General features: G+C 45.2%; 1 protein-coding gene across 2 annotated transcripts in view; it reads left to right on the top strand.

The window, feature by feature from the left end:
* The first annotated feature begins 1,218 nt into the window (after positions 1-1,218).
* LOC139770392 (uncharacterized) overlaps positions 1,219-25,765 on the top strand; it is a 240,621-nt gene continuing 216,074 nt past the window's right edge. For both annotated transcript variants that reach the window (XM_071702299.1, XM_071702300.1), the window contains exon 1: positions 1,219-3,433. In XM_071702299.1, coding sequence (XP_071558400.1) covers positions 2,687-3,433 — 747 coding nt within the window. In that variant the 5' untranslated portion in view covers positions 1,219-2,686. The remainder of the gene's footprint in view (positions 3,434-25,765) is intronic.

Genomic DNA, 25,765 nt, shown 5'->3' with positions numbered 1-25,765 from the left:
TTAGTAAAATCGTACCTAGGAGCGTGTCCAATCGACATTACGATAATTTATGGCTTAAATAAATGCCCGATCGGTGTACGAGCATGTACAGGTATCAATTTACATGACGCAACGGATATGTAACCTGATATATCGTGCGGCGGCGGGGCACAGGCAGACCCACGTCCAACGGTTCTCATCGTACCTACCTATACTGGCGCAGCCGATACAAAGTAGCAACGCGTAAAAAAAATAATTGCTCTCAAATAATTGCTGCGGGAAAGGTGCGTGGAATCTGAACCCGACAATCTCGGTGGACAAGAAATTTGTCGGGTATAGACCCGATCAATTAAATGCGAGTTATTGCGGATATACAAATGAGTTACGCTCCGTTGACGCTATGTAACGAACGTACGCCTCGAAACACGAGATTCGTGGACCAAAATTGCAAACGCAATTTTGCATCGATTCTGTCCTGGACTCGATGATGAACCCTATATATCTAAACTAGTGTATAACCAGCCGTCTCGGTGTTGCAGGATTCAATACCGCGGTTTAATTGAATGAAATGTATTTTCGGGATCACTGACTGCTCCGATTTTTAGCCTGTTTCCTGTATTATTAACATTTATCGTCATCGAATTCGTAACATGTAACATCGCCATATAATTAACGTAATTTGCATGTTTCTGATCATTGTGATCATTCCGCCAAACAATTTACCCTACTCTCCTAACAAGTTTAAACATCAGTATGTAGAAAGCAAGCAAATTTTAAAATCAGATTAGTGTCGATTTTCTTCTGGCAACATTTCGCGTGATGTATCAGCTGCGTGACTGCGTGCGAACTTGAAGGCCATTCTTATTTTTCCCGACCATATGTTCCGACCTTAAGATTCAGTTGTCTCGAACCGAACTCGTTAGACTCGGGACATGATGAAGTACGATTCTACCGGAGCAACGCTCTCGACGGGATCGGCGAAAGCGCAAGGGACCCGACGGCCTCACAAAAGGTGAACCCACTTCGTGGGTCTGTCGGTCGGTCGGTGGCGGCGGTGGCGGCGGTGTTCGCTCGCAGAAGGCAGGAGGCGGCCGGAATACTCTGTAGGTAGAGAGATATATCGAAGCTCTCTCGGCCGTATTCGGGTGGCTTCGTGTGCTCCCGTCGACTGGTGGTGGCCGCCGCGCGCCGCGCACCTCCACCAAGAGTTTCACGCTGCGTGGAACGAAACTCGTACGTACGCGATCAGCTCGACCGAGGCCGCCGGCCTTCCTCTGCGTATCGGGCCCCGCTGCGTGTTTCGCGCCGGCCGACAGCTTCTCTCGTCGCCTTCGTGATAATATCGGGCGGGTGCTCGTGACCACGACGATAAGGACGACGACGACGACGACGACGACGAAGACGACGACGACGACAACGACGACGACGTCGACGTCGACGACGATACGACGACCGTTGGTGCCCTATACGTGTCCTGTGTGCGAGCCGGCGGAAAGCGCACGCGAACGTACACGCATATCGCACGAAGCCGTCCCGGTCCGGTACTTGACGTGGTTCCGCGCGGGAGACTCGCGATGCGTTCTCGAGGCAGTGTACCGTAAAGAGTTCTCGCGGCTGCGGCGACGACGGCGGCGGTAGCGGCAAGAAAACGCGCCAATCGCGCGTCCGGTGTTCGCGTGGTGCTTCACGCTCGGCGGTTTGTCGCAGAAGAGGAGAGGGAGGACGGAGGAAGCGGGGAAGGAGGAGGAGGAGGAGGAAGTGGTGGAGGAGGAGGCAGAGAAGGTGGTGGGCAAGCGAGGGTGGCAGCGGCGGGAGAGAGAGGAGTGACGCGGGTGACCGCACGAGAAATCGGAGCTCCCGAGTGAAGTGACACTTGTTTTCGCTTCTCCCTCGATCGTAGCGTTCTCGCGATTGAGAGGAACAGGACTCCCGCCTTCCCCCCTCCCCTTTGCGTCCCCGCGCGATTGTTCGGCGATTCGGCTTGAGCGATGAATGACGAATTCGGAAGGGCCATTCGTAACGATCCGGCTCGTTAGGGAAAATCGAAGTCGTAGGCGGGGCCTAAGGTCGGTGGACACGTGACGCGGAAACTGTCACGCCGCCCTTGCCCTCCCTTCGTTCTCCCCCCTCCACGCGACCGAAATCCAGCGCGACCGACCCACGCTTCCCACCGTGAAGCGAATGTGTCGTCCGCGAGCGGACGACGCCTGTTCTGACGGACTCGCACGCGTGTGCGTGTACGTGTGTGAGGATTTCCACGCGGAATCGCATCGGGAAATCCCACGATGTGGGACTAAGACGATCACGAATGCTCCGGAGGATTATACGTCAGCTATGCGTTTACAGCGCGCGCCGAATGCGTTCCTCGCGCCGAATGCGACGCTCTGACGGAATTCTCGCAGCAAGAGAGAACGCTTCTATCCTCCTAACCCGTTCCTTTCCGATTCGCGGAAAAGCTGGACCATTCCAGGGATTCAAGTAACTTTCGCAATTAAATAATGCGCATCCGATCCCACTATCATTTGTCCACGACAGTGTTTTCCGCTTGGCCGTGCTCGCGCAATCTCGCAGTTAATCAACAGTCGATTTTTTCGCCCGACAATTGCAGCCCGACGACGACCGTATCATCAATTCGCAGGACGATGACGCCGTCACGATCGTGCGAGGAACGCCGCCGCGGTGTCGAGTCGGCGTGAACCTCCCGAGAATGCAGCAGGCCAGCGTAGGTGGCTGCGACGAGGACTCCGGTACGACGAGTCCCACGGCGAGATCGCCGGTCGGTTTCGCGATCAAGAGCGAACCCGGCGTAGACAGGAACGACGGTGTGAGGGTTAAAGTCGAGATGCCCGAGCCCACGGAGGCCGGCGTCGAGGTCAAAGGTGAACCCCGGGAGGATTATCTGCGGCAGCAGCCGAGCAACGACGGTTATCACTACGGCGACAAGAAGCCGGGATACGTTCTGGACGCTCCCGGACAGCCGCCGCCAGTATCGGCGCCGCCACCGCCGCCGCCTCATCAGGGATACCGTCCCGTGGGACTGCCCAATTCTTTCGGCTTCCCTCCTTTTTACGGGCATCATCATCCGGCCATGATGCCGGCGTCGTTCCCGACCGGACGTCCGTCGCCGGACGGGCCGATCGGCAAGATCGGCGATCGCCACGAGCAGACGACGCACGTCGATCGACACGCGGCTGCCGCCGCTGCCGCTGCTGCCGCTGCCTACGGCAGATTGCCACCGATCCACAACGACGGCTTCCTACACGAGTCCCATCATCATCGCTTCGATGCCGGCGACTTCCAGCACGGCGTGCCGTATCCGGGTTTCCGGCCCACCATGCGCTCGTATGGCAATCATCAGAACAACAGCGCGTACAGCAGAAGCGGCCACTATCACCCGGCCAGACAGCGCAAGTGGAGCAGCTCCGCGTTCCGCGGGCTTCATCCACCGATGCCCGTGAGTTTGCTTCCTTCCAATCTTTTTTCCTCACATCGAACGATCACTTAGAAATTTCTCTCATTTTTGAACATTTTTGTTTGATGATAGATTCGGTCCTCTCTCTGTGAAAGCGAAAATCCAGTCGTTCGGAATATAAAGTCTAAATTAGATCGTATAACGTAATAATTAAATTGTTCTTGCTAGAATAAACTCCACATGGCGATATCTATGTGTGTGTTATAAATATTTGTGTATGTGTGTTATAAATAATACAACGCACTCGTATACTCTCTTATTATCTTTTTATACTCGTTTTAGAATACACACTTTTTATATCTGTAGTAATCAACGGCATTCATAAAGAGGGTTATTCTTGTCTCTTGAGGTCATGACTGTTAAAGATTGTTAAGTTGTCTCGCGTATAATAATCCGCAATCTCATATTATCATTTAAAAGCTCTTGAAATTACATTGCGCATTCTTTTCGAGATTGCAAAACGAGAAATCGCGCTTTGATCGATGCGTTTTAGTTATGTGTATTTCGTATTGGATTACGCGATTATACGGAACGATATGGCACTTAGCGAGGGAACAATACCTCCATGACGAAAGCGAGAATATCGCGTTCGGCGCGATCGCGCGCGATCTTATTGAGACTCGATAAAATCGGTAATCGGAGAATGGCGATAGTATCGCGTATCGATACGACGACGTAGGCGGCAGCAGAAATTTTATTTTTCGCCCGCCGGCGCGCGTACGAATCATCGCCGAGAGGCGCGTGAAATTTCCGAACACGCAACCAGTATGCTGCATCTCCCATATCCCATTTCGTGCGAGCGACGCATTACCGTGCCCGATCGTAAATCGTCAAAATTTCTTAATCCGTCCTACATTATAGACGAGGTCAATTCGTATTCAATATTATACGAACGCGTTTATCAGGGATGGAATAAATAATAATTGATAGTATGTTTCGATCTAAAACACAAAATCTTGACTCGAGCAAAAACTAAAGCGTATAAGTAACGAAAAATTACCTAAATATTACTAAATTAAATTACATATTGAACGATAAATTATAAACTAGGAAGAACATATATTATTTGTTAAGTTTTATTATTTAATGATTTTAAATTCTGTATATAAGTTGATTATGATTATAAAAATCATATTTAAATTTATGCATATATATAATAAGCTTATATATATGTATGTATATTGCATTTCCAGTAATCGATTCATATCTTGCTTGGCTTCTACATAATTAAGAAGAAATAATAATTTTTTTCATTTCGGTTTTCAAGTTTAAAAATTCAGTCTTTCGAATGGCAATATTCTTGCCGATAAAAAATTAGATCGTTGAAAGTATCACGAGTATGACATGCAGAGAAAGGGTGCGTTCATAAGCAAAAAAAGTGCATGTCGAGGGTAAGAAAGTGCTACGTAACGCGAAATCTACCGCAATTAGCTCGTCACACCGTGTTATCGTTACGCGACCTGCAAAGAGCAGCGTGAGGTTACACTTACATTAATCTTTTTCAATTTTATGACAGCCAATCGCTGTTACATCTATCATATCTTAAGTATATCGATGTGTCTAGAAGTATAAACAAAATTGTTTTTATTTCTCGTTAACGTTTTAACGAGGTCGCTGATTCTTCTACCAACAAAGGGAAGTGACGAAATAACATATGTTGATGTCAAGTAAGTAACTTTCGCAATTTGTATACACATTTATCTATGATAAATATATTTATCTATGAATATATAAGTGTGAGAATAAAGTGAAGATAATAATACACGGAATGGCAATAAAAATTATTTATCTATAATTAAAGTACATCAGAAATCCGTTTCTCTTGACGTAATTTGATCACGTCTTCTATAACGGAAGGCTTAAAGAAAAATTAAAGGTGATGTCTTACCAGCTTTCGCTTCCCACGATTTTGCTTCCGTACGACATTGTACAGTACTTCGATTGAAATTACCGGGCCGAGATGAAGGGCTTAATATAAAATCGGACGAGACGTCGCGATCGGCCTGGACAAAAATTGCGCCCTGGCCGAAATTACAGTGATTATACGCACCGCGGTTTTGCCCCTCAGGGGAGGACTCCGGCGTGCACCGTCCCTTGGAAGGGAACTTCCCTCCCCCCCTCGTCTCTTCCATGAGCCGGTAGAGTGATACAGAACTCATTGAGAGTTCGGCCGATTATAAGCGGGAAACGCGGGCGGTGGCGATGGCGGATGGGTCGGTTCGCTCGACGATTACCGTAACGCCGCGCTCGTAAAACAGATGCGCGTGCTCGGCGTCCATTATGACGTAATCCGCCGCTTCTTATAATTTATCGCCGGCCAGAGTGAGCGAAGCGAGCCGGCGGGGCTAAATATCGTTCGAAATTTCAGTTAAGCGGCCGCATTAATTTGCGGAGCGACGATTAACTCGTCGAACTTGCCGATTCTGCCTCGCAGTTTTCGACGAGGGCCGGAGATTAAACGCGCACGTGCCACCTCTCGTCTCGTCCAGTTCTTTCGATTTATGATATTTCCGTCGCGTTTCCAAATTTATGACGTGAGAATGATTCAACTGGTGGCTCTCTCGTGAAACGTCAGGTTCTACGCGTAATAACAACCGATCCGAACGAGCGCTCGCATTTGCACGACTCGGTGTATCTGTGGAGAACTCTTTTTAACGCTTTTAACGCTTAAAGAGTTTCACGAGCCGACCTTATCAGCGATTGTACGAATCAGCGTCGATCGGCTAGGCGTGACTCACTCCGCGAGATCTATCGCTTGTTCGCGCTCGCGGAAAGTATGAGAAATGCATTAGCTTGGGTATCACGCTGGTGAAACGTTTCTGTGCGGAGTGCCTGCTTCGCTTGGCAATCTTAATTTGTATCGTAATTTTCAATGCATTTACTTTCAATTTTGACATGCATTTATCACAATCGACTTTTTTGTCGGTATATGAGCAATGAAATCAATTACAAAATTGTCTTTTATTTAATTATAATTAAATTCACTTTATCGGAAATGTAATTTAAAGTGTAATTGTGTCAGTGTATTTAATAGAATAACTGAAACATATCAATTAATCATTATAAAACTTGTGACAAGCAAGTTTCTCAAGTTTTCTGTTAACGAAAACCTGACCTTCAATTTATTATAATATCTATAATTGGAAGGATGAGTTTGACAAAATTGACGCAGATAACACGAACAACGATAACAACAAAATAATAATTACTTTAACAATCCACTAATTATAATTTTAGAAACGATTAATTCTCTCTTTTTATCGATGGTACAACTACCTAGTTCCCATACGAAGCTCTTCATTCCATTCAACTGGAATGCATCTGGACGTACTTGCAACGAAACGATTCACGACCTCCAGAAACGCGTGCGCTGGCATTCTGTATAATCGGCGCGATCGGCGTTCGTTCCAAAAACGGGGCGACCGGCTAAGCACGACGATCGAGTCTATCGTCGCATTTACGGCATCCGGAGCCAAAAGTGCTTCGCATGGTACCGCTGCAGCAAACTCATCTGCATACCGTTTCGTCCCGCGTAACGATCCGCGTTCGTCTTCCGCGGGTACGCACCTGTATCGAGATAACGCTCCGTAACGTACGACCGCAACGAATAAGGGCATTGAATCGAAGCCGATTCCCTTCGGCTCTGCTCTTCCTATACGTGCGCGCTCCAGATCTTACGACGAAGTCGCGCCGGCTCGCGAACCCGAAGGCGCGAATCAGTCTATAAATTTCGCGACCGGGAAACCGCGCGCACCTGCGGGTCTCTTGCGAAGCGATCGGCACGTCGCGATAGCTACGGGACATTTCTCACGCGACAAACGTCAATTCTTTTCCGAGAATGAAACTCAGTTTCGTTTCTAAAATCTAAACTATTGTTTCAAAAAAGATTGTTGCGCGTTCTAGGATTAGAAGATTCGATAACATTATTAGGTAAAGGAAATGCTGATTTTGATCGCTCTTTCAACGCAATTTTTCACACGCGTCATGTGTTTTGTAATTATTAATATAATATTATATATCCTATATTTGCCTCGTCACACGAACCTACATAAGGTGACATCGATGATAGTTGATGTTTATTTCAAGATAGTGTTCTAAGAATAAATGTTTCTTATAACGTATATGTTAAAATGTAATTACACATAGTGTTATAATCGTGCTATAATCCATACGATCATATTCGCGAAGAAAAAAACTAGTGTAATAAGTAGTTTTCATGAAATATTATGGAGTAATTTTCACTCGTGAATCACTTACTATTATCTTAGCAGCAAAAACTTACATCATTTCACATACCGCTGCGTGTGACATTGTCAATGTATACATGTATGTATAATTTAAAGACACGCAACGTTTATTTATAGATGTAATAATAAAGGCAAAAAAATGATAAGAAATGGAAAATATATAAAATAATACTGTTCAAAATTTGAAATTTAATTTATAAGAATTTACAAGAGGACGTTAATTATATAAAATGACATTCTTATAAAGTACAAAATACGTGCTGCGACACAACGTTAGATATTCCGAGAGGTATCACGGATGCAAAAACTCGCACAAGAAGCTGCACCCAGAGGGGGCATCCGCATTCGCACGCGCGAACTCATCCGTAGCGTCGCGTGGCACGAATGCAGATCGCGCAGTTTAAGTGACCGCATTTTTTGCGTTTGTCGTTCATCAATCGTTAAATATAACCTGCCGACACGGTCTATACATCACGTTTAAACGCGAAACCGCGTCAATTTGCGAGTAACGAGTCGCGCGATCACGCGTTGCGGACGGGCATATAAATGGAAATAAAAGGGGGCGCGGGGAAGGGCCCAGCGAGAAGTAGGACCTCGTGGAAAAGAAAGGAATACGTTTGCACGCCTCCATGTCGATGGGGCCCCGAAGCGGTTCCGCTCGCCAGATGCGTGCGCGAGAGCCGGACACGCCGATGCGTTTTTCTACCTGAAGGGCGTCCAATTGAGCGCAACACATGGCGCTGCGGCTGCGACGGGCCCGGGCCCCCGCGCGCCGATTCGTCTCGTATCGTCGAGGAAACGAGCCCCGTCGTCGGGCACCCGAATGCGCCACGCCATACCATGCCACGCCACGCTTTTCATCATCGACAAACACGCTAGACAACGGCGTTTGTTGTTCGCCATCGGGCCTCACTTCGAGCGCGCGTTACGGGCCCCCGCGTTCTGTAACGATGGCCCGGGGAATCTCCTCGGAATGTTGCCCGGCGCTCGAGTTTTCTGGATCATAAACCCGTTTAAGTACCGCCTATGAAGCGCGGAGCGCGGGGACTTCGATATATATAAGCCCGTTCTAGGTATAGCACTCACGTGTGTGTTTATATCCTGCGTGGATATACATACATGTGTACTTGGCTTTGTATATGCTCTTACGTCTGTCCATTTAACGATAGTCGATATGCAATGAAAAAAGCGTGCTCGTATAAGTAGCTAGTTATCATTGCAAAATAAACGGCATTTCAATGACAAGAAATAGACGCACTTGTACGAACGAGCCTGTACGTCGCCGATTGCTCGAAGTGCAATCACGCGTGTGTGCGTTACGCGTGTCACTTTGTTGCAGCGTATGAATAATTAATGGCGGGTATTTAACTACTCGTATCCTCGTTGATGCTTAACGGATATCTTGTTTCATTTCTTGCGGTGTCTTCTGATTGCCCCTATTTTTCATCTTTCCTTCGATGTGGGCGCTATTGAATTTCCGAAAGTAATTCTAACGCGTAATATAGAACAATCCGTTATATCCACATTTGCCATCTCTTAAATCGATAAAATTTGAGATTAATAGTATTACTACTAATGTGTCGAAATATGTATTAATATCATTAAATCGACGGAATGGAGAGTGAAAGAAAAGAAATCTCGGCCGGTGGAAACGATAGAACGCAATGTGATACCCGCAAACGATTATGGAAACCAGACAGATCGCAAACCATAATCGGAGGGAGAGAATCGTCACCCCAGTCAGAAGGAGGGCATAACGAAGAATAAATAATTAGCGTGCGGCTGCGGGCCTGCGGTTTCGGCGTGCACGCGCCCTATCGTGCGGCTGTCGACGGCTGATGTCCCGTTCTTTAATAGGAATATGGGGACTATGACAGCCAGTATTGTGTTGAAAGGTGGATTCCAAAATTCCTCTTCCTTCCCCTGTTCTCTCTTCTTACTACAGTTTCCTGTATTTTGATAATAATTATTAATGTCAGCTAGGTAAAAAGGTAATTAATTAATTATACAGTAACAAATCTGTAGCTTTCTCCTATTTAATGAAACTCTTGGTCAAACGGTTGATTTTTAATAATCAGTTTCTTTTTCCGCAATAAAATACGTGATTATACTTACATAGCAAAAGGCCGATAATTTTTAACCGGTCGACCGTAACGCGATATCGCGTTTCTCATTCTTAATCGCGCTCCCATAATCTCCCGCTCTCGCGCGACCTAAAAGCCGCGGCTTAATTAAGTTCTGCTCGCGTGCCGCGACCGACTGAGAGAACCGCGTGCATTTTCAACTCAGCCTGTCGACGTAAACCAACAGAGAATGATACGCGCTAATTCTTTATCGTATAGTGGCAGAAGGAGAGAGAGAGATAGATAGATAGATAGATAGATAGAGAGAGAGAGAGAGAGAACTCTTTTCTCGATTACGTAATATCGTTTTCTTGCGCCGTCGATCGCGGTGAGACTTCGTAAATGTCATAAGCATCGTGGAATCGGGTGGGGAATATACATACAATTTTTCTCTACGATTAATAGAGTGCATTGATATCGTGGCGCACCTGCGTGTTTCCATGCGGGATACGAAATCCGCGAGAGCGCACTGTGTTAATACTTAACATAAACTGTGTATGACCATTCGCCGGAGGGACAATGTTGCATTCGTTAGCAATATCTATATATAATATAATATATTGTCGGGAACAGTTTCTCATGACTCATTTTGAATCGCCCCTCCATCGTCTCGACGAACACAAAGTGTCTCCCAGTTTGATGACCGAGATAGGTATGTCATAATGTTAATTCAACGAAAAGTATAAATGTCTTTTTCATTACATATAATAATTAATTAAATTTTAATTTGACAGCTATAATGTCGAGATAATAATAATGGCTGAAAAAATATCTTCTTTACAAAGTAGTTAAATTTTAATTTTATGTATGTGCGATACACTATCTTGACCTTTGAATGTAACTATGAATTATCGATATAATTCTAAGCCACTTATAAAATCTGCATTAGATTTACAATTAATATATTTAACATCAAATTTTTGACTTGTGTTCCCAATTAAATCGTATGAACATAAAATAGAAATACCTATATACGTGTTTTCCTATCGTCGTAATACGACGCTCGTGAGACGCAGATCTGTAGCCACTAGCAATCCATAAATATCTAGTCAAAGGTCTGAACGAAGCTAATACAACGTTGCAAAATAAACATCAATTTGTGTGCGTGAATATTCGTCTGTTATGAAACATCTTTAGTTGACATTTACTGTCACGTGCTTATTATCCTCTATCCGCGCATCTCTGTGACATGCCCGACGCTTTGATTGGCTTTGATTAGCATTACGTATCATTAGTAATTGCTCCCAGCGACGTAAGTATTGTGGATATATACACCGCTACGTTCAGCTAAGATTACGGCTGTGCGGCTCGGGGCATAGTTTGACGAAGAGAGATTCCAGATTGATAAGTATCAACTAAAAATGCAAGAATATGATAATTGCATGTTTTTATGGGACATAAAAATTTATAGCATTATCGGCGCAAGTGAAACAAAATTATTACAATGACGTTGTCCCTCGGCCCTCTTCATTACGGCTTTACCGCTTGGATATATACGCGAGCTCGAGCGGCCAGCCTCATTATAATCGTGACGATACGTTACGACCTCGCAAGTACGTTACAAAGAGACACTCTTGGAATGGCCGCTTATTGGCCGTCGCTACGTATTATAAGCACTGACACTGGCTCTCGCGAGAGCTCGGCTATCGCAAGGCATTATGATCGCCTGCCATTAAAGTAATTGACGCCGCTCAGAGGAGATAGATACGCTTCTTGTTGACCGACCCCGACGACACCACTCAACGTCGCTTCAATGAGCGTCCAGTCTTGACCTCAGAGTGTACGCTCAAACGATCGATTAAACACCGCCGCCGCCGCTGCCGCCGCCGCCGCCGCTGCCGCCGCCACCGCTGCCGCCGCCGTGAGTCGCAATTTGCATTAGAGCGCCGTTCCCCGGCTTTCGTAATTCCGAGAGCCGATCTCTTTTCTCTTCCGCCATTCAACGACACCCATTCATCATCGTTCCGCGCTCGGCCGAGGTCGAACGCTGCAATTACGATGATCGCCGTGAATCGATAATATCGGTATACCCACGACGCACGAAATCGGCATCGTCACGGGCGTGTCGACGCCGAAACACGTGTCCTTTCCGTGAGAACTGAGAACAGAATAGAATTTGCCTGGGATATATAGGCTCTCCTTGCCTCTTTCACCGCTTGACGCGCCGGGCATCTGAGATCTCGGCTGCGTCTTTTTTGCGCCTGTAATAAGTCCTTACGTATGAACCTCGGTAAATTCGAGCGCGATTTCCATAACGAGGGTACGATTATTGCGCCGTTAAACGCGCGCTTTTCTCTTTCTCCTTGCCGTGGTAAACGTTAATTCGACCGGTGTTCCACGTATCGCACCGATTACTGCTACGAAAAGCAGCTCGAGGATGCTCGAAAGCGCCATTCGGCCGCGCCGCTGACTTTACGACCGCTGACACCTACCGCGACCCGCAATAGCGCGCCGACTATGCAGCGGCGGCGTGGCGCGCGTGCACGTTTGCACCGGGGTGTTACGGCCGCGAATATTAAAGTAATTGATGCCTCCATAAAGCAGCGAGCAGCGGCACGTCTTCGATGTCCCTGCGACCCTGGGCGCTTTAAAGTCGTGTTCACATAACTCCGCGCGCGTGCTCCATCTTGACCCCAGGCTTGGCGATGTATCCTATCGGCTACATCTCTGTTACTCGATGTCCGGGAATTTATAATTCCTCGCGTCCGCAGCTCGCTCTTCAAACGCATTTTTAAATCGCCGAGATTGGCGATCGCCAATTATTACACACGTCGTCATCGCATATATTTATTATTTATCACGCAACGTTATAATATAAAATAATTTATCAGTTTTAAAAATTAAGTAGGTACAATTCGGACGTTTGAAATTTCAAATATACTTTAAGTGGCACCTTAATTTACGCGCGATTGAAGGAGATAAAATTTATTTTCCCAGTCGACTGATTAATATTAAAATTGAAAAAAAAAACGTAAAATGCATAACAATTAATGATGAGAATATCATAGTTCCACCCGAGTAGATTCCTTTATCGTCTCACTTCTCGCAATTTTCTGCTGCGACTCGCGGATAGTTCTGTGTGCGATCGCCTTTAACTTCGCGGCAGTCATTCCTTGTCTCGTATATTTCCTGGATAGATACGTGCTCGTGTCACCGTTCCGCTCGCGTGTCTCTTTTCTCTTTCTCTTCCTTTCTCTCATAATATCTCGCGTCTCGTGACTACCGTTCGATGAGGGTTCGCGTTCTTGGGCAACCGGTTCTACGCACAACATTCTTCGCTACCGAAAAATTCTTCTACGTATAGTCACGCACGTACGTCTCGGTACGTTATGCAATCGTACTTTGTCCCAAGAGGTAAAAAGAAAATAATCTCATGCGCATAATATTGCACACGTAGTATAGTGATGTTTGTAGCCCTTTAAAATCGCATAATCTTTAATATACACAAAATATTAAATTATTTAAAAATAAAATGTCGTGCGGCGTAAGATGAATCCTCTGACTTTCTCGATTCGATCTTGGTGCAAAGTGTATAACGCGGGCACCGGCTTTTACGCGATGCACCGGCGCGGCATGGGCGCGATTTAAAGACCGGCTCGGTCGCGTAGGCGGCTGCCTTGGCTCGGTGTCTCGGTGTAAACCGAGCTTTACAGCTCGCACGGTGCCGTCCATCGTGAGATCGTATTAGAGCGCCGCGTCGGCGTCGGCTTTGGGTTTAGTTCGAGCAGGGGGTGTCCAGGGGAACAACGGTGCACCGATACAAGGGAACGAGATAGCGGGATGGGGACCTGACGGTGGTCAAGGTAGACAGAGACAGAGGCGCGGGGGAAGGGGAGGGAAGAGGAATGAAAAGGGGGAGATGTTGCAGAAGGGCACATGGAAGGAACAGCGTGTAACGATGTATCAAGCTGTTGCGCCCCCGGCGTGTCCGGCAATGGTGGATCGTCGCTTTGAGCCGGACCGCGGCCGCCCCGGCTCTGCATCATGCCTTTACACGCTCCCAATGCCCAAACGAGGGACGATAATGCCCTCGCTCTCGTCTTGTTCCCGCGCATAGACACTATTAATTTCGTATCCCCCTGCCTGGTGCACGAGCCGCGCCGCTGGATTCATCCGATTGACTCGTTCGGCCGCATCGCCGTTGGATACCGCGCGTATTACTTTTTCGATTGCTCGCAACGTGAGCAATTGACGTTATCGTCCTTGCGACTTAGATGCAGAAGAGACGAAATATATCGCGCACGAAAATAAGTCATTCGCTGTTCTCTCTCTAGAAGCTGATTCAAAATGTCAATAACATGAATTTGAATTTATAAAATTCCTTTGTTTCTAAAAGCACGCTTACATAATTAGATAAACGAAATAATTGTATTATGTAAACAATAAAGATAAAAAGTGTTATTGCGTAATGTAAATCTTCAAAATCCCCTGATATTTGATCTCATGAAATCACGTTCAACGAGATGACGTCAGATACAATTTCGGATTCTTCTCGGGCCATGACGTTCTTGTGTCATGACGGCGAACGTCGTCGGGCATAATGGCGAGCGAAAGTGGGCCTTAAATGGCGCAACAACAGATTGGATCCAGCCCAAGGGCAAAATGCGCGGGCTTTCTATTACAATCCCGGCCATTATTAGCGTGGCGTGAATAGGCCGTGTAATATATCCCCCGCGCGTCAGCCAAAAACCGTCATTTTCACGTGTGTCACGGTGCACAAAACCGAAGTACCGGATGTATAATGACACGTTGACAGGTGCGTATGGCTCTTGACGGTCGATCGATGGCCGTGAGCACGCAAGAGCGCAGCACGCGACACACGTGTGCGCACATATATATGTTTATAGATATAGAGATCGGTTGGTGCGTACGACTACGGTGCGTGCGAGGAAACGCGTGTACGTTTCGCACGTGCCCGCCGTGCATCGTTCCGCTTGGAAAGCTCCTCTCCACCGCATCGGGGTTCTTCGCTCCACGATCGGCCGACCTGCGCTGCGCGCGGACCCGTGTGTCCCCCTACTCACGTAAGTATTTACATTCCTCTATTACGGTAATACGACAGAATCAACAACTGTTACCGGTGATTCAATATTTCATGGCGAAGGCCGTCCTGCATGTTTTTTTTTCTCGCACGCGAAATGTGGCGACCGACCCTTCTTCCTCCATTGCGACGATTTTCCGCAAAGTTAATTCGTCGACTGCCTCCTTCTCGTCCAGCAAATAATCGAGCGTTCTTCTTCTGTGGGAAAGTCTGCAACGGGAGTCGGAAGAGGTGGGCGGATAATTCATTGTTGCTTTCTCAAAGGAAGGAGTCTCTTTGGAAAGATCGCATTCGTGATATCGGAAAAAAGGAAATATTTTGTACTTGGCGGAGAAACAAATCTTGTGACTTTTAACAATGTACCGAATCGAGGACGTGTACGTTCTCTCTACGGAGGACATTCGAGACGGGATTATTTTGTCAAGTTACACGGACTTTCAGGGTTGGCGGACGAGAAGGGGTGAGATGGGTTGAGGAACGTAACACGACGCGGCCGTATCCGAACTCGAGGAGGAAGACTGCCAACCCTTGCCTAAGGGTAGAAGCTGAGGAAGGGGGAGAGGTCCACGAGACGGAAACCCCGGGAAAGGGTATCTGTTGTCATGGTCCCTGATGCTCCATTATTGATTAAAGATGGCTGACTTGCCGGCTGGCTAGATGGATGGATGGATGGCTGGCTGGCTGGCTGGCGCAGTCGTGACGCCATTTTAATATGCGCAATTATAATGTGTACCTAGAGCCTCAGGGGGACGGGGAACGGGAAAGGGGACGAAGGGGGCTAACGTACGGAAAGGTATCAGTGGGGTAGAACACGGCAAGCCACGAAGCGTAAGGTCCAAGAGGAAGGGGAGAGGTTTGTCGAGGGTGGCAGGGAAATATACTCTTTGGTGACCCTGCTCTTCGGTAACTGGCCCGCCTTCTTTGTTTGCCCGAAATCAGAGGGGAACCGTGTAATTGAGGAGTTAATTAGGACGCGTTCGGCGCTTTAATTGGGTTGGTTCTCTTCTGCCGTTCTCCCTGCGTTTGCGCTTCTTCTCCGCTCGCGGTAGTCTCTCAACAGGTAGTCAGCATTTGCACGATCGCGCGTCGTCCACATCTCGCGAACACGAAGGCTGATCTCGCAGAGAGTAGTAATATGCAGTGCTCGACCAAATTGTCAAATTGCAAGATCGAAATTGTTAAATTGCGAGTTGGTAAGTTTGAAATTTAGCTTACTTGAGCACATTGTAGACGAGAAGGCCAGTCTCGAGGATTTTTTGCAGATTAATTATGAGTAACGCGGAAACGCGAAGATTAATGATTACAAACGTCAAATTGCGAGTCGCAAACATTCGCATAGGTAAAATGTATTTTGTTCTCGGTACACGTTGCCTCTTGCATCGAGAATTTCGACGTTCGTTAATACGTGCCGAATTGATTCAGCCGCCCTTGCCCGCGGAATCGACGAAACGGAGTTTTGAGGATAGTGCGCGCCTATTGAGATCACATTGGTTATCGGGAAACTCGATGAGATAACAATGAGGCCGGCTCGTTAGCGGCGAGGTTACAATGACGTCGCATCGGTTCGATATTCGACAACATTGTTGCCGCGGTGTTATTCATGATGGACCGCGGCCGCTTGTAATATCGCCATTAGAACGAGTTACGGGCGGATTTTCCACCATTGTGTCGTAAAATGACTCCCGCAATAATGGCCGAATTGCAGTGTACCGGTCACTGCTCGGCTCGGTAACGCGCGCCGCATTGTGTTGCCGCGTCGTAATTATTTCTTTCTCTCGCAGAAACGCGGCAAATAGGTATATATTCGCACGCAAAAAAAAATAATAATTACTTCGATACTTTTTGCAGGTAAATAATTTTTTGTCTTTGAGGAAACTTTTCATTTTTTTTTTCAATTTTTAATTCTTCGTAATAACGACGAGGAGACAACTCGTCAAGATTGCAATAACGATCGCGGATTCGGATATCCGATATCATGTTCGTGGGCGTATACGCGGTGTACGCAATAACCCGGCGCGTACGTCTGGTAGGTAGATACACGCGGGCCCACAATGCCCGTAATAGAGGAATTAATGCGTGCTGCGTGTGGTCGCGTCGTGCCCCACAGGGGTTTCGCGAGATTCCCGATAGCATTGTCCCGCGCGCATAATTCGTGCGCGCAATTAATTGAGACCGGGGAACCGGCGGCTGACATCTTTAAAAACGGCAGGAGCGACGTCGCAAAGGATCGTCCTCGGTGTTCGTTACACGAGATGCATGCGCGTCGTACACGCCCACTCGGTATGCGCTTGCAATTAGTTATCGGGTATACGCTTGGAAAGAGAGAGAGAGAGAGAGAGAGAGAGAGAGAGAGAGAGAGAGAGAGAGAGAAGCGTAAATATCTTATCTCGCGTTAAACACATATCCTTGAGCCGCGGCTTTTTCACAAATTTGTTCCACATGTATTTCTTAAGGGTTTCCTGAGCTTATTATTGCTTATATATTGCGTCCTGTGCTCTTATATACTGTTATTCCAAAAATTTAATATGGAACGAAGGATTCTTCCAGCGCCATTTCCTTCAACGTCATGTCTAGAATACGAACATACGAATAAACGCACGTGGTTCCCTTCTTAAACGGTTTGGAACTGCCTTGCACGACACGCGTAGTGCGGCACGTATGGAACACGTTCTGCATAAAATAGCAAATAAAGACGCGTGCACGAGGGAGAAACGCCAACGACTTTTCCCTGCCGCGAATTACCGTTGCCATCGGCGTTTCCTTGCTCGCGCTACGACATTAGCGTATTTCTTATTTAAAGCACCGCTACGCGACGACCGAAGGGACGGTGTAATGCACCTTTAGTCGATAGGTCGAGAGGAGTCAGTCTTCGCAGCCCCTCCTTTCTTTCAGAAAAATGGCGACCTGCAATTACGCGTGTAGGGCGGTCGCTTTAGAACACGACGCATTTTCTCGGTTTAACGCTAAATGTGTATAATCAGTCGCCTGGAAAAATTTATTAGTGAGGAGTTCTAGCAAATTTCGAGTCAGTTCCATGAAATGCTGACAAAGAAAATATCCTTTATTCTTTGATAAAGAAAAAAAAAAGAAAAAAAATAGACACTTGTCTACAATAAAAGAAAAACCTTCGGAAAGAGAGTATACAAAATGGGGGAAAGAGGGGAAGAAAAGTAAAAGAAACGACAAGAAAAAATCTAAGTGACAACGTAACGTTGCAAAACCAACTATTTTATAGCGAATAGTTTTGCAGAATATATATCACATGTGTATGCATATAATTTACATACATGTATTGTATACAAATGTATTTTCCGTCGCTGAGGAAGATATAGAAACTCTACTTGATTACGATTAATAACCGGAGTAAGACGTAATTGCTGTTGCATAAGTCCACGTTTCACGAGTTCTCGTTTCTACTACTTGTATTAGTGCAAAATCGGTCGAGTGGTTTTCGCGAGGACTTCTCTACGACGCGGCGCGCGAATCCATTATGATTCACCGCGCGGAGAGGCGAGTATTTACTCCGATCGCGGTTCTTGCACAGGTGACGAGGCGAAGCGCGATCGACACGTTGACGCTTAAGTATTCTCTCATACGCTTGCCGTAAGTTGCGCTGTATGATAGTAATTACAATGTTACGCGGCGAGACGCGTCAACCTGTCTATTTTCTGGCGTCTTTTCCCGCGAGCAACTGCGTTTGAACGCGGATCCGCGTGGAGACGTTGGCGTAATCGCGCGTTGAACCGATATACGTACACGGAAAGAATTTTTTGTTATATTTTACCCTTAAATTCACTACAAACTTGGGACAACTTGGCAACCAAGGAATTTTTAAAATATACAAAAGACATTTTACAAACAACATGATAAAAATTACCAAGCAGATTGGTAAATTTTGAAAAATTATTGAAATTTCCTAGATATATTTTAGTAAAATTAATCAAACATATTTTATATTTTAATGTAATAGATATTAATATCTTTTATTATGGTGGATATTAATCAGAATAGCTCGCATAAAATTCTTGGTGGTACATGTTGTCCCATAACTACCATGATTTCAGGGTAAATTTTAAGAGAAAATTCTCTCCGTGTACGTAAGATAAAACATATGTCTATATACGTATGTCGCGGCACATTTATTGCGTGAAAAATTCATCGTCGAGTAACAACGCGTTAGTCGTATCTTGACGCACTGAATGTCACGACGATTATCACGCGGACTAGTATCGACACGTATATTTCATCCCTATGTACATATAAAATTTAATTAGTTGTATTTAATTACATGCACAGTCAGTAAAGAATCAATTAAACGAGATAACGAGTACATTTGTCAGAAATTGTATTTACTCGGCACATACATATAATTCGATGTACTCTCTTCTACAATTTTGGGAAGATATCAGAATCTGCGCGGCGTTTACGTGATGTTAATTAGCTTTTAGAACTCGATATTAAAATAGTGATCAATTAAAATCGAAATTCAATTGTTTCTTTTTAGATATAGATAAAAGATTTAAAAAAAAACAACGAAACGAAGATGACGTACAATCTACCGGCAGGACTGCCTGGGACATAATACATATATACATATGCATATACATATACATATACATATACATATACATATATATATACATATATGTCATATGCATATTGAAATGTCCAGGCATTCCTGCCGGTCAGTGTACATCAGATACATAACGTGAAGTACAAGAAGCGTGATCTTCAAGGATTAAAATGCGGAATACGGGAAGACGCGCCATGAGATGATAATGGAGGAAGAAAGTGGAATAAGCGACAGAAACTCCGGAGTAATTCCGACGAGAGTGCGGAGCGGCTTTTTGCCGGGCGTAAATTGTCCTCAGACTTCGCGAACGTAATGAAACGTGACGCACGGAATTCCGCGACCGTTTCTCTGCCGTCGCTCCGCGATTTAATTCATCGGCATGACGCGCCCGCTCTTCTCTTTCTCTCTCACCCTCTCCCTGCCCCTCTCCTTCTCTCTCTCTATTTATCTCTGCCGGTGGCATGACGGAACGCGTTTTGTCGTCACGTTATGCCGCGCGCGCGCGCCACGCCGCGCCGCGCCGATCGTTTTGTCGCTGGCAATTACGGGACACGAAGTGGGCGGCACATAGCGTGTCGCACGCGTGTCGGGGCTTTGATGCGCGGATTGCGCGATCCACCGGGTCCCGCGGCCCCCCCAGGCGGCCTGTGTCGTGCGGGTGTCGCTCGGCGAAGTCACGAGACTGTGACATGACACGCCGATGTCACACCGTCTGAGCATGGACTCCATCAGATTAGAGTAGTTAGCCGGCCGTTTAGTCGTCGCGCGCTTTTTCCCCGGCCGCGCCACCGCCGCCGCGGGAACTGCGCGTTTAAGCGACAATCGCCGCTTTAATTAAATGAACGCACGTCGGCACACGCGGATTGCAGAGTTAAACTTGAGCTCGTTAAACGCGCGAGTGTGACGCGTTGTTGCGTGTGCGCGATTTAATTATAGACTGGACTTTTTTTGGAAGAGTGCTCGACGTAGTCTTCTTGTCACTGCACATAGAGAGTTAATCTCTTGGATATATGATCTCTCAATGAATTTTACATGAACTGAAATGGCAGAAAAATGATTTCGATTTATTTTAATTTGAATATCATATAGATAGATAGTCTTTATTGAAGTTTCTTCATAAGTTATCTAAAAGAAGGAAAATGTTTGATCGAAGGTATTTTGGAAGAAAATTATAAAAAAGTAAATATAAATTGCAAAGTATTACATTGCTATTATTCCGAGGATTAAAGCATTGTAGCTCGTTAATATGGATAGAATAAGATATTTAAAGACCGAATCACTCTTGTGTGTGAATGCCCAATATATCATTATTGGCCTTAAATTAAATTTATGGTTAAGTCTATTAATAAGCCAATCATATTGAATTAATTTTATTCATCTATATCATATTGTGTTACTTTTATTCATCTATATTGTGTTACTTTTTTATTATATATGCATTTTATGTGTGATTACATAATATAATCTGTTATAAATTAGGATTATAACTTTTTTTATGGCCGCGGAGATACCAACGACATTATCGGTGTCCGGAGGGGATCGATCGTTCGCTCGCTCGCTCGCTCGTTCGCTTTCGGAGGCTCGTCTCGCGCGCGCCGGAGGTCGAGGATGAGCGCGCATAAATACATATAGCCGTCGGATTTGCATAGGTCGAACACGAGGCTTGAACTTCCCGGCGCTTTTACGGCACGGGTTATCCCGCGGCGCGCTCGCGGTAGCGTGTCGCCTAGGAAATTGATACCCGTCGCCGGATTGCGCTGACGTAAGTGCAATGTTCGGTGAAACGCGCGATTAGGCCCCACTGCGGCGCATCCCGAAACGGCCGAACGTTGTTGTAACGATAAAACAGCACCACCGCTGTCGTAATGACAGATAACACTCCTCGCCCAAGGGGGGGCTACCGTAATTTTCACTTATCCCTGGCGCAAACCGCTTCAAAGTATCGAGTATAGCGCTGAGAGATTTCCTCCGGGCTACCGCGTATTACGCCACGTTGCTCATCCGAGTAAACGCTGCTCGATATTGAGATTTACCGTACCCGTTGAAACAAGAGGTGAGATACTTTGCGGAAGTTACCCGGTTTCTTTGATATGTCCTATAAAATGTATGAGACTTTTGAGAAGTACCTACCACTCGTTTTCGAAATACATTACAAGACGCTTCATATAACGTTTTGATAAATCTCGAATGAAATCTCATCAATTGAAATTCTATCGAAATAAACAAGCGATTAGAGTCGGGGATTGTTAATTCCCATAACTTAAAACGTGGACGTTCCATTAGCGGTCACGTTCTTGCCCTACGAGAGTCTCTACGAGGATTTCAGGAAAGCATAAATTCGTTATTTAGTCATTTGCGGTACAACGTCCTAATGGCGGCAATTACCCGCACGACCGTCGTCGTCGTCGTTATTGTCCACGGGGAGGTCGCGCGCGTGTGTTCGTATATTACGCCACATGTAGCGTAATATATGCGCAACATGCCTGTATATTACACGCGTTAAACGCATAGATACACGCAGTCGGTCGGCTTTCTTCCAGGCCGCTCGTTAATGAAGCGGTGTTTGGCTCGTGTTCCTCTCGCTGGGCCATCCTCACTTCGTTATTACACGAGACGCAGCCTCCGGGGTCTGGAAATTTCGAGCCTCCGCCACCCGACGCAACGGGAATAATGTCACTTTCCGTGTAACCAATGTAACCGTGGAAAATCGCAAAGCGATGCTTTCGCGGCGTGTGGCTCGCGTGAAATTCTGATAAATTGCCGTGCAAGGCTTTTCAATGCGCGTGACCTTACATATACGAATTTTTGCATTACTAAATGAGAATCTGCAATCACTGTAATCAATAAATATTTCATTAATAGATAATTGTACAGACAAGTATACAGTGATAGCTTTACTTTTTGTAAAAAAAGTCAAGCATTATGGATAAATATCTAATCGCGTGACAACACAACCGACAAATACATCATTACAGTTATTCCAGATTTATTGGAGTTTATACGATTCGGCTATTTCGTGGTTTTGGCGGCGGAAGAAAACGCACGCATATACAACGATGTTTATTTCACTTTAGCGGTGCAAAAGAAAAATATTCGGAAATCATCCTAAGTGGTAACCGCAAAAAGTTTCGCGTCACTCGAATGTCGTTTATATTGCGCGGAATTGAAATAGAAATTAGGAATAAGTTCATAGTGAGTTTAATTAGTAAATTTATCTACGAGATTTATATCATATTATATTATATTACCAGCCGTAATATGGTAATTACTCAATTTGTTCTGTTTTTCTACTTTATAACTTTGCTGTAACGTGAACTTGAATTAGCATAACTTCATCTTTTAGCATTGCATAATATATTCTTTCTAAAAACCGTTTGTTCATGGATAAGACGTGCCTAAGGAATCCTGATTTCTTGCGAGACGCGCGCGTCCCTTCCTCGATTTACGAGGAATTCCTGACGATTAGAGAGAGAGAGAGAGTCGACTCGAGTCACGCTTCTTGTCACGGATCGAACATGTGACATTTCGTGACTGCGGGGACTTTTTTGTCCGCTGTACAAAACGTCTTCAGGCTTCTGCGCGGGATCGAGCGGGATCTTTGATCGTATAATACCTCATAAACGCTTTCATTGACAAGCTTAACTCTTCGCGCACGGAATACTTTTTATGGAATACGTATAATAGTGTTAGTTATACATTATCTTATATTAAAAACACTCGCAGACTAAAATGAAACAGACTAACATAATGTATTAATTTCTAGGACTGCCTCTATAAGCTGAAGTGCAATTTATATATTTTAAATTATATAAAATTTATATATAAGTTTACACAGTTTCTCTTACTATCAGAAAAAATATAATCTTATCGATTTGTTTCAGCCATCGACAGTAACTTCCGTGACGACGAAATTTTTTTATCCGATATTCTCGTCTGAAAACGGAATATTCGAACGGATGTATATTATAGCGCATGGCCGGTCAGAACGATGATTCGCTAGCGTGGAATTTGGAGAATACCACGCCGCGTTTTTCGAGAGCACATCCCGTGCCTCGTATAAAAATAGTTCGCCCGATATTACACGCGGCTTCCTCGCGCGAATACCGTTGTTGCTCTCATGCTAGTGCGGAAAAAAATGGTGATAATACTTCGCATCATACGCCCGGATAAAATACATCTCGGCTTTAATGTTTGGGACTACTATTAATCACAACTTCTATCAAAAATTTGCAATTTATCTTTATTTTCTAAAGAAGAATCTTGGCTCAAATATCTGTTATAAGATGCTGATTTGCGATATAAAATATATTGTAGTATTTAAGAGATGTAAATTAAAATTTGTTAACTCTTAAACGAAAATGTCTCTAAAAAGCAACTAATATTTCTATTTATTTAAATGTGCAATAATGATAACACAAAATTAAGAAGTATTGAGGAAAAGAGATCGTATTTGCTAGAATTATCACAAACGTCGGAATTATAAATTACTTTTGAAGTTTGACTGCTCTAGTTTGGAGAGAGTTAGAATTCATGTCGTCCATGTCGAGTCCATCGATGTCGAACTATTTCCGCGGCGTGCGAATTGCCGTTACGGTAAACAGAAAATATCACTAGCGTCGGAACCTCGACGCGAAGTAGCGCGCTAACTCACGGGCTTTAGGAGTTTGTTATTTCGGTTTTGGCGTTAACTCCCGCGAGCCAACGACAAGAGACATTCGCCAGACCACCCTGAAATCGTTTTTCTCCTCCCCTGCCCGTGTCCCTTCCACCGGTTACTGACTTTCTACACTGCGTCGTGACCAATAGTGCCTGATGGTGCTGATGCTAAGCCTTCGGGCACGAAAATAACTAAAACGCACGTTACGGCAATGGCGTGATGTAAGATTTTCCACGGTATACATATAAACGGAAGTTCGACGCAGAAAAGGCCGTATTGGCACGCGCTAGCGGTGGATAAATTCGATTTCGATGCACCGAAAGATTGGGGCGAAATCTTTCTGGTGGGGTCTCTTATATTTTACAAATTGCTTATTTATTTTCGCGATGGTCGAGCAATAAAGGAATGTGAGAAAAAAATCAAGAATACGCACTGCGACGAGCGTAAAAGTCTGGTAACGGAGTTGTTTTTACGGAGCTTACGGGGCGGGTCGAATCGCGCACGCGGCCACGATTAATCGCGTGGAATTCGTGTCGCAGCCTCACCGGCTCCGTCGAGGACGATCAAAAAGTCCTTACCGCGTACCGCGGTGAACGGGACGCGCCGCCGCGCGAGCACGCAGCGAGAGAAGGCTCCTTTTCTCTTCCCGAGCCTCTTCTCTCTTAGCGGGCCCGGTTCCTCCACAAGAAACACTTTCAATGGACCACACGCGCGACGACCTCGCGCTCGGCGAGTGCGCTTCTTACAGGGTCAGGGGCTTATGTCATCTATCTTAGGGAGCTGCGCTCATATTCAGTCGCGGCGACACTCCAATGCACCGCTCACATAGTGGGACCTTTATCCGAAACAGCAGAGAGGCTTTTAGGTCCCGTGCACATCACGCAGTAATGAGCGATGAAATGGATGAGCTCGTTTATTAACCCTCCTATTGTACCCGACTCTCGGTTTAAATGTTTACAGCAGTCGGGATTACGTTTCATTCGTTATAACCATAAATTTTTAGAAAATGATTATTTTAGCCACGTAACAGTAACTTTTTAAAATATATAAATAGATCTTTTTATAACTACATTTTTGAAATAACATTTCTGTGATGTTTATCATCATACATATCTATGCTAGAAATAAATATCTTTGCCCATATCTAATCTTATTAATTACCTAACGTATAATTCAGCTTATTATTCGATTATAGATGACTATCAGATAAATAAGATTTAATATCTTGATACAGTTTGCCAGACCGCATACTTATTTAAGTTGACGTATACGTAGATCGGCATATGATTGCCACTGCTACAAAATAAGTACTATGCAAAGAAATTAAAAAATTACCCAGCAAAGAAGTTAAAAAGTATCACGTTTTAGATGTTATATACGAAATAAATTAATTAGATATGTGTACGAATTTAAACAAAATTCAGATATGACAAGTGAACTTGCATATCCTTGCACGACAAGAGCATTTTACTTTAAAACAATATGAATCATAAGCGGTGACTTAGAATATTGATTATAATATTCAATGCTTATAACTTATTCCCTATTGCTTGCGTCAATATGTATACGTGGTTTTAAGGAAATATTCGTTAGCGTAACGAATTTTGCGTTGACAGATACGGGTGACTTTTTTTCTGTTTTGGTTCGTGCAGTTAGCTGATTTTATCACCTAC

Source organism: Temnothorax nylanderi, unplaced genomic scaffold (assembly GCF_030848795.1).
Source record: "Temnothorax nylanderi isolate EJ_2023f unplaced genomic scaffold, tnyl_v1.0 TNYL_tig0029_pilon, whole genome shotgun sequence".
In the NCBI taxonomy this organism is placed as follows: Eukaryota; Metazoa; Arthropoda; class Insecta; order Hymenoptera; family Formicidae; genus Temnothorax; species Temnothorax nylanderi.
Note: the sequence above shows the minus strand (reverse complement) of the source record. Positions and strands in the feature narration are given on the sequence as shown.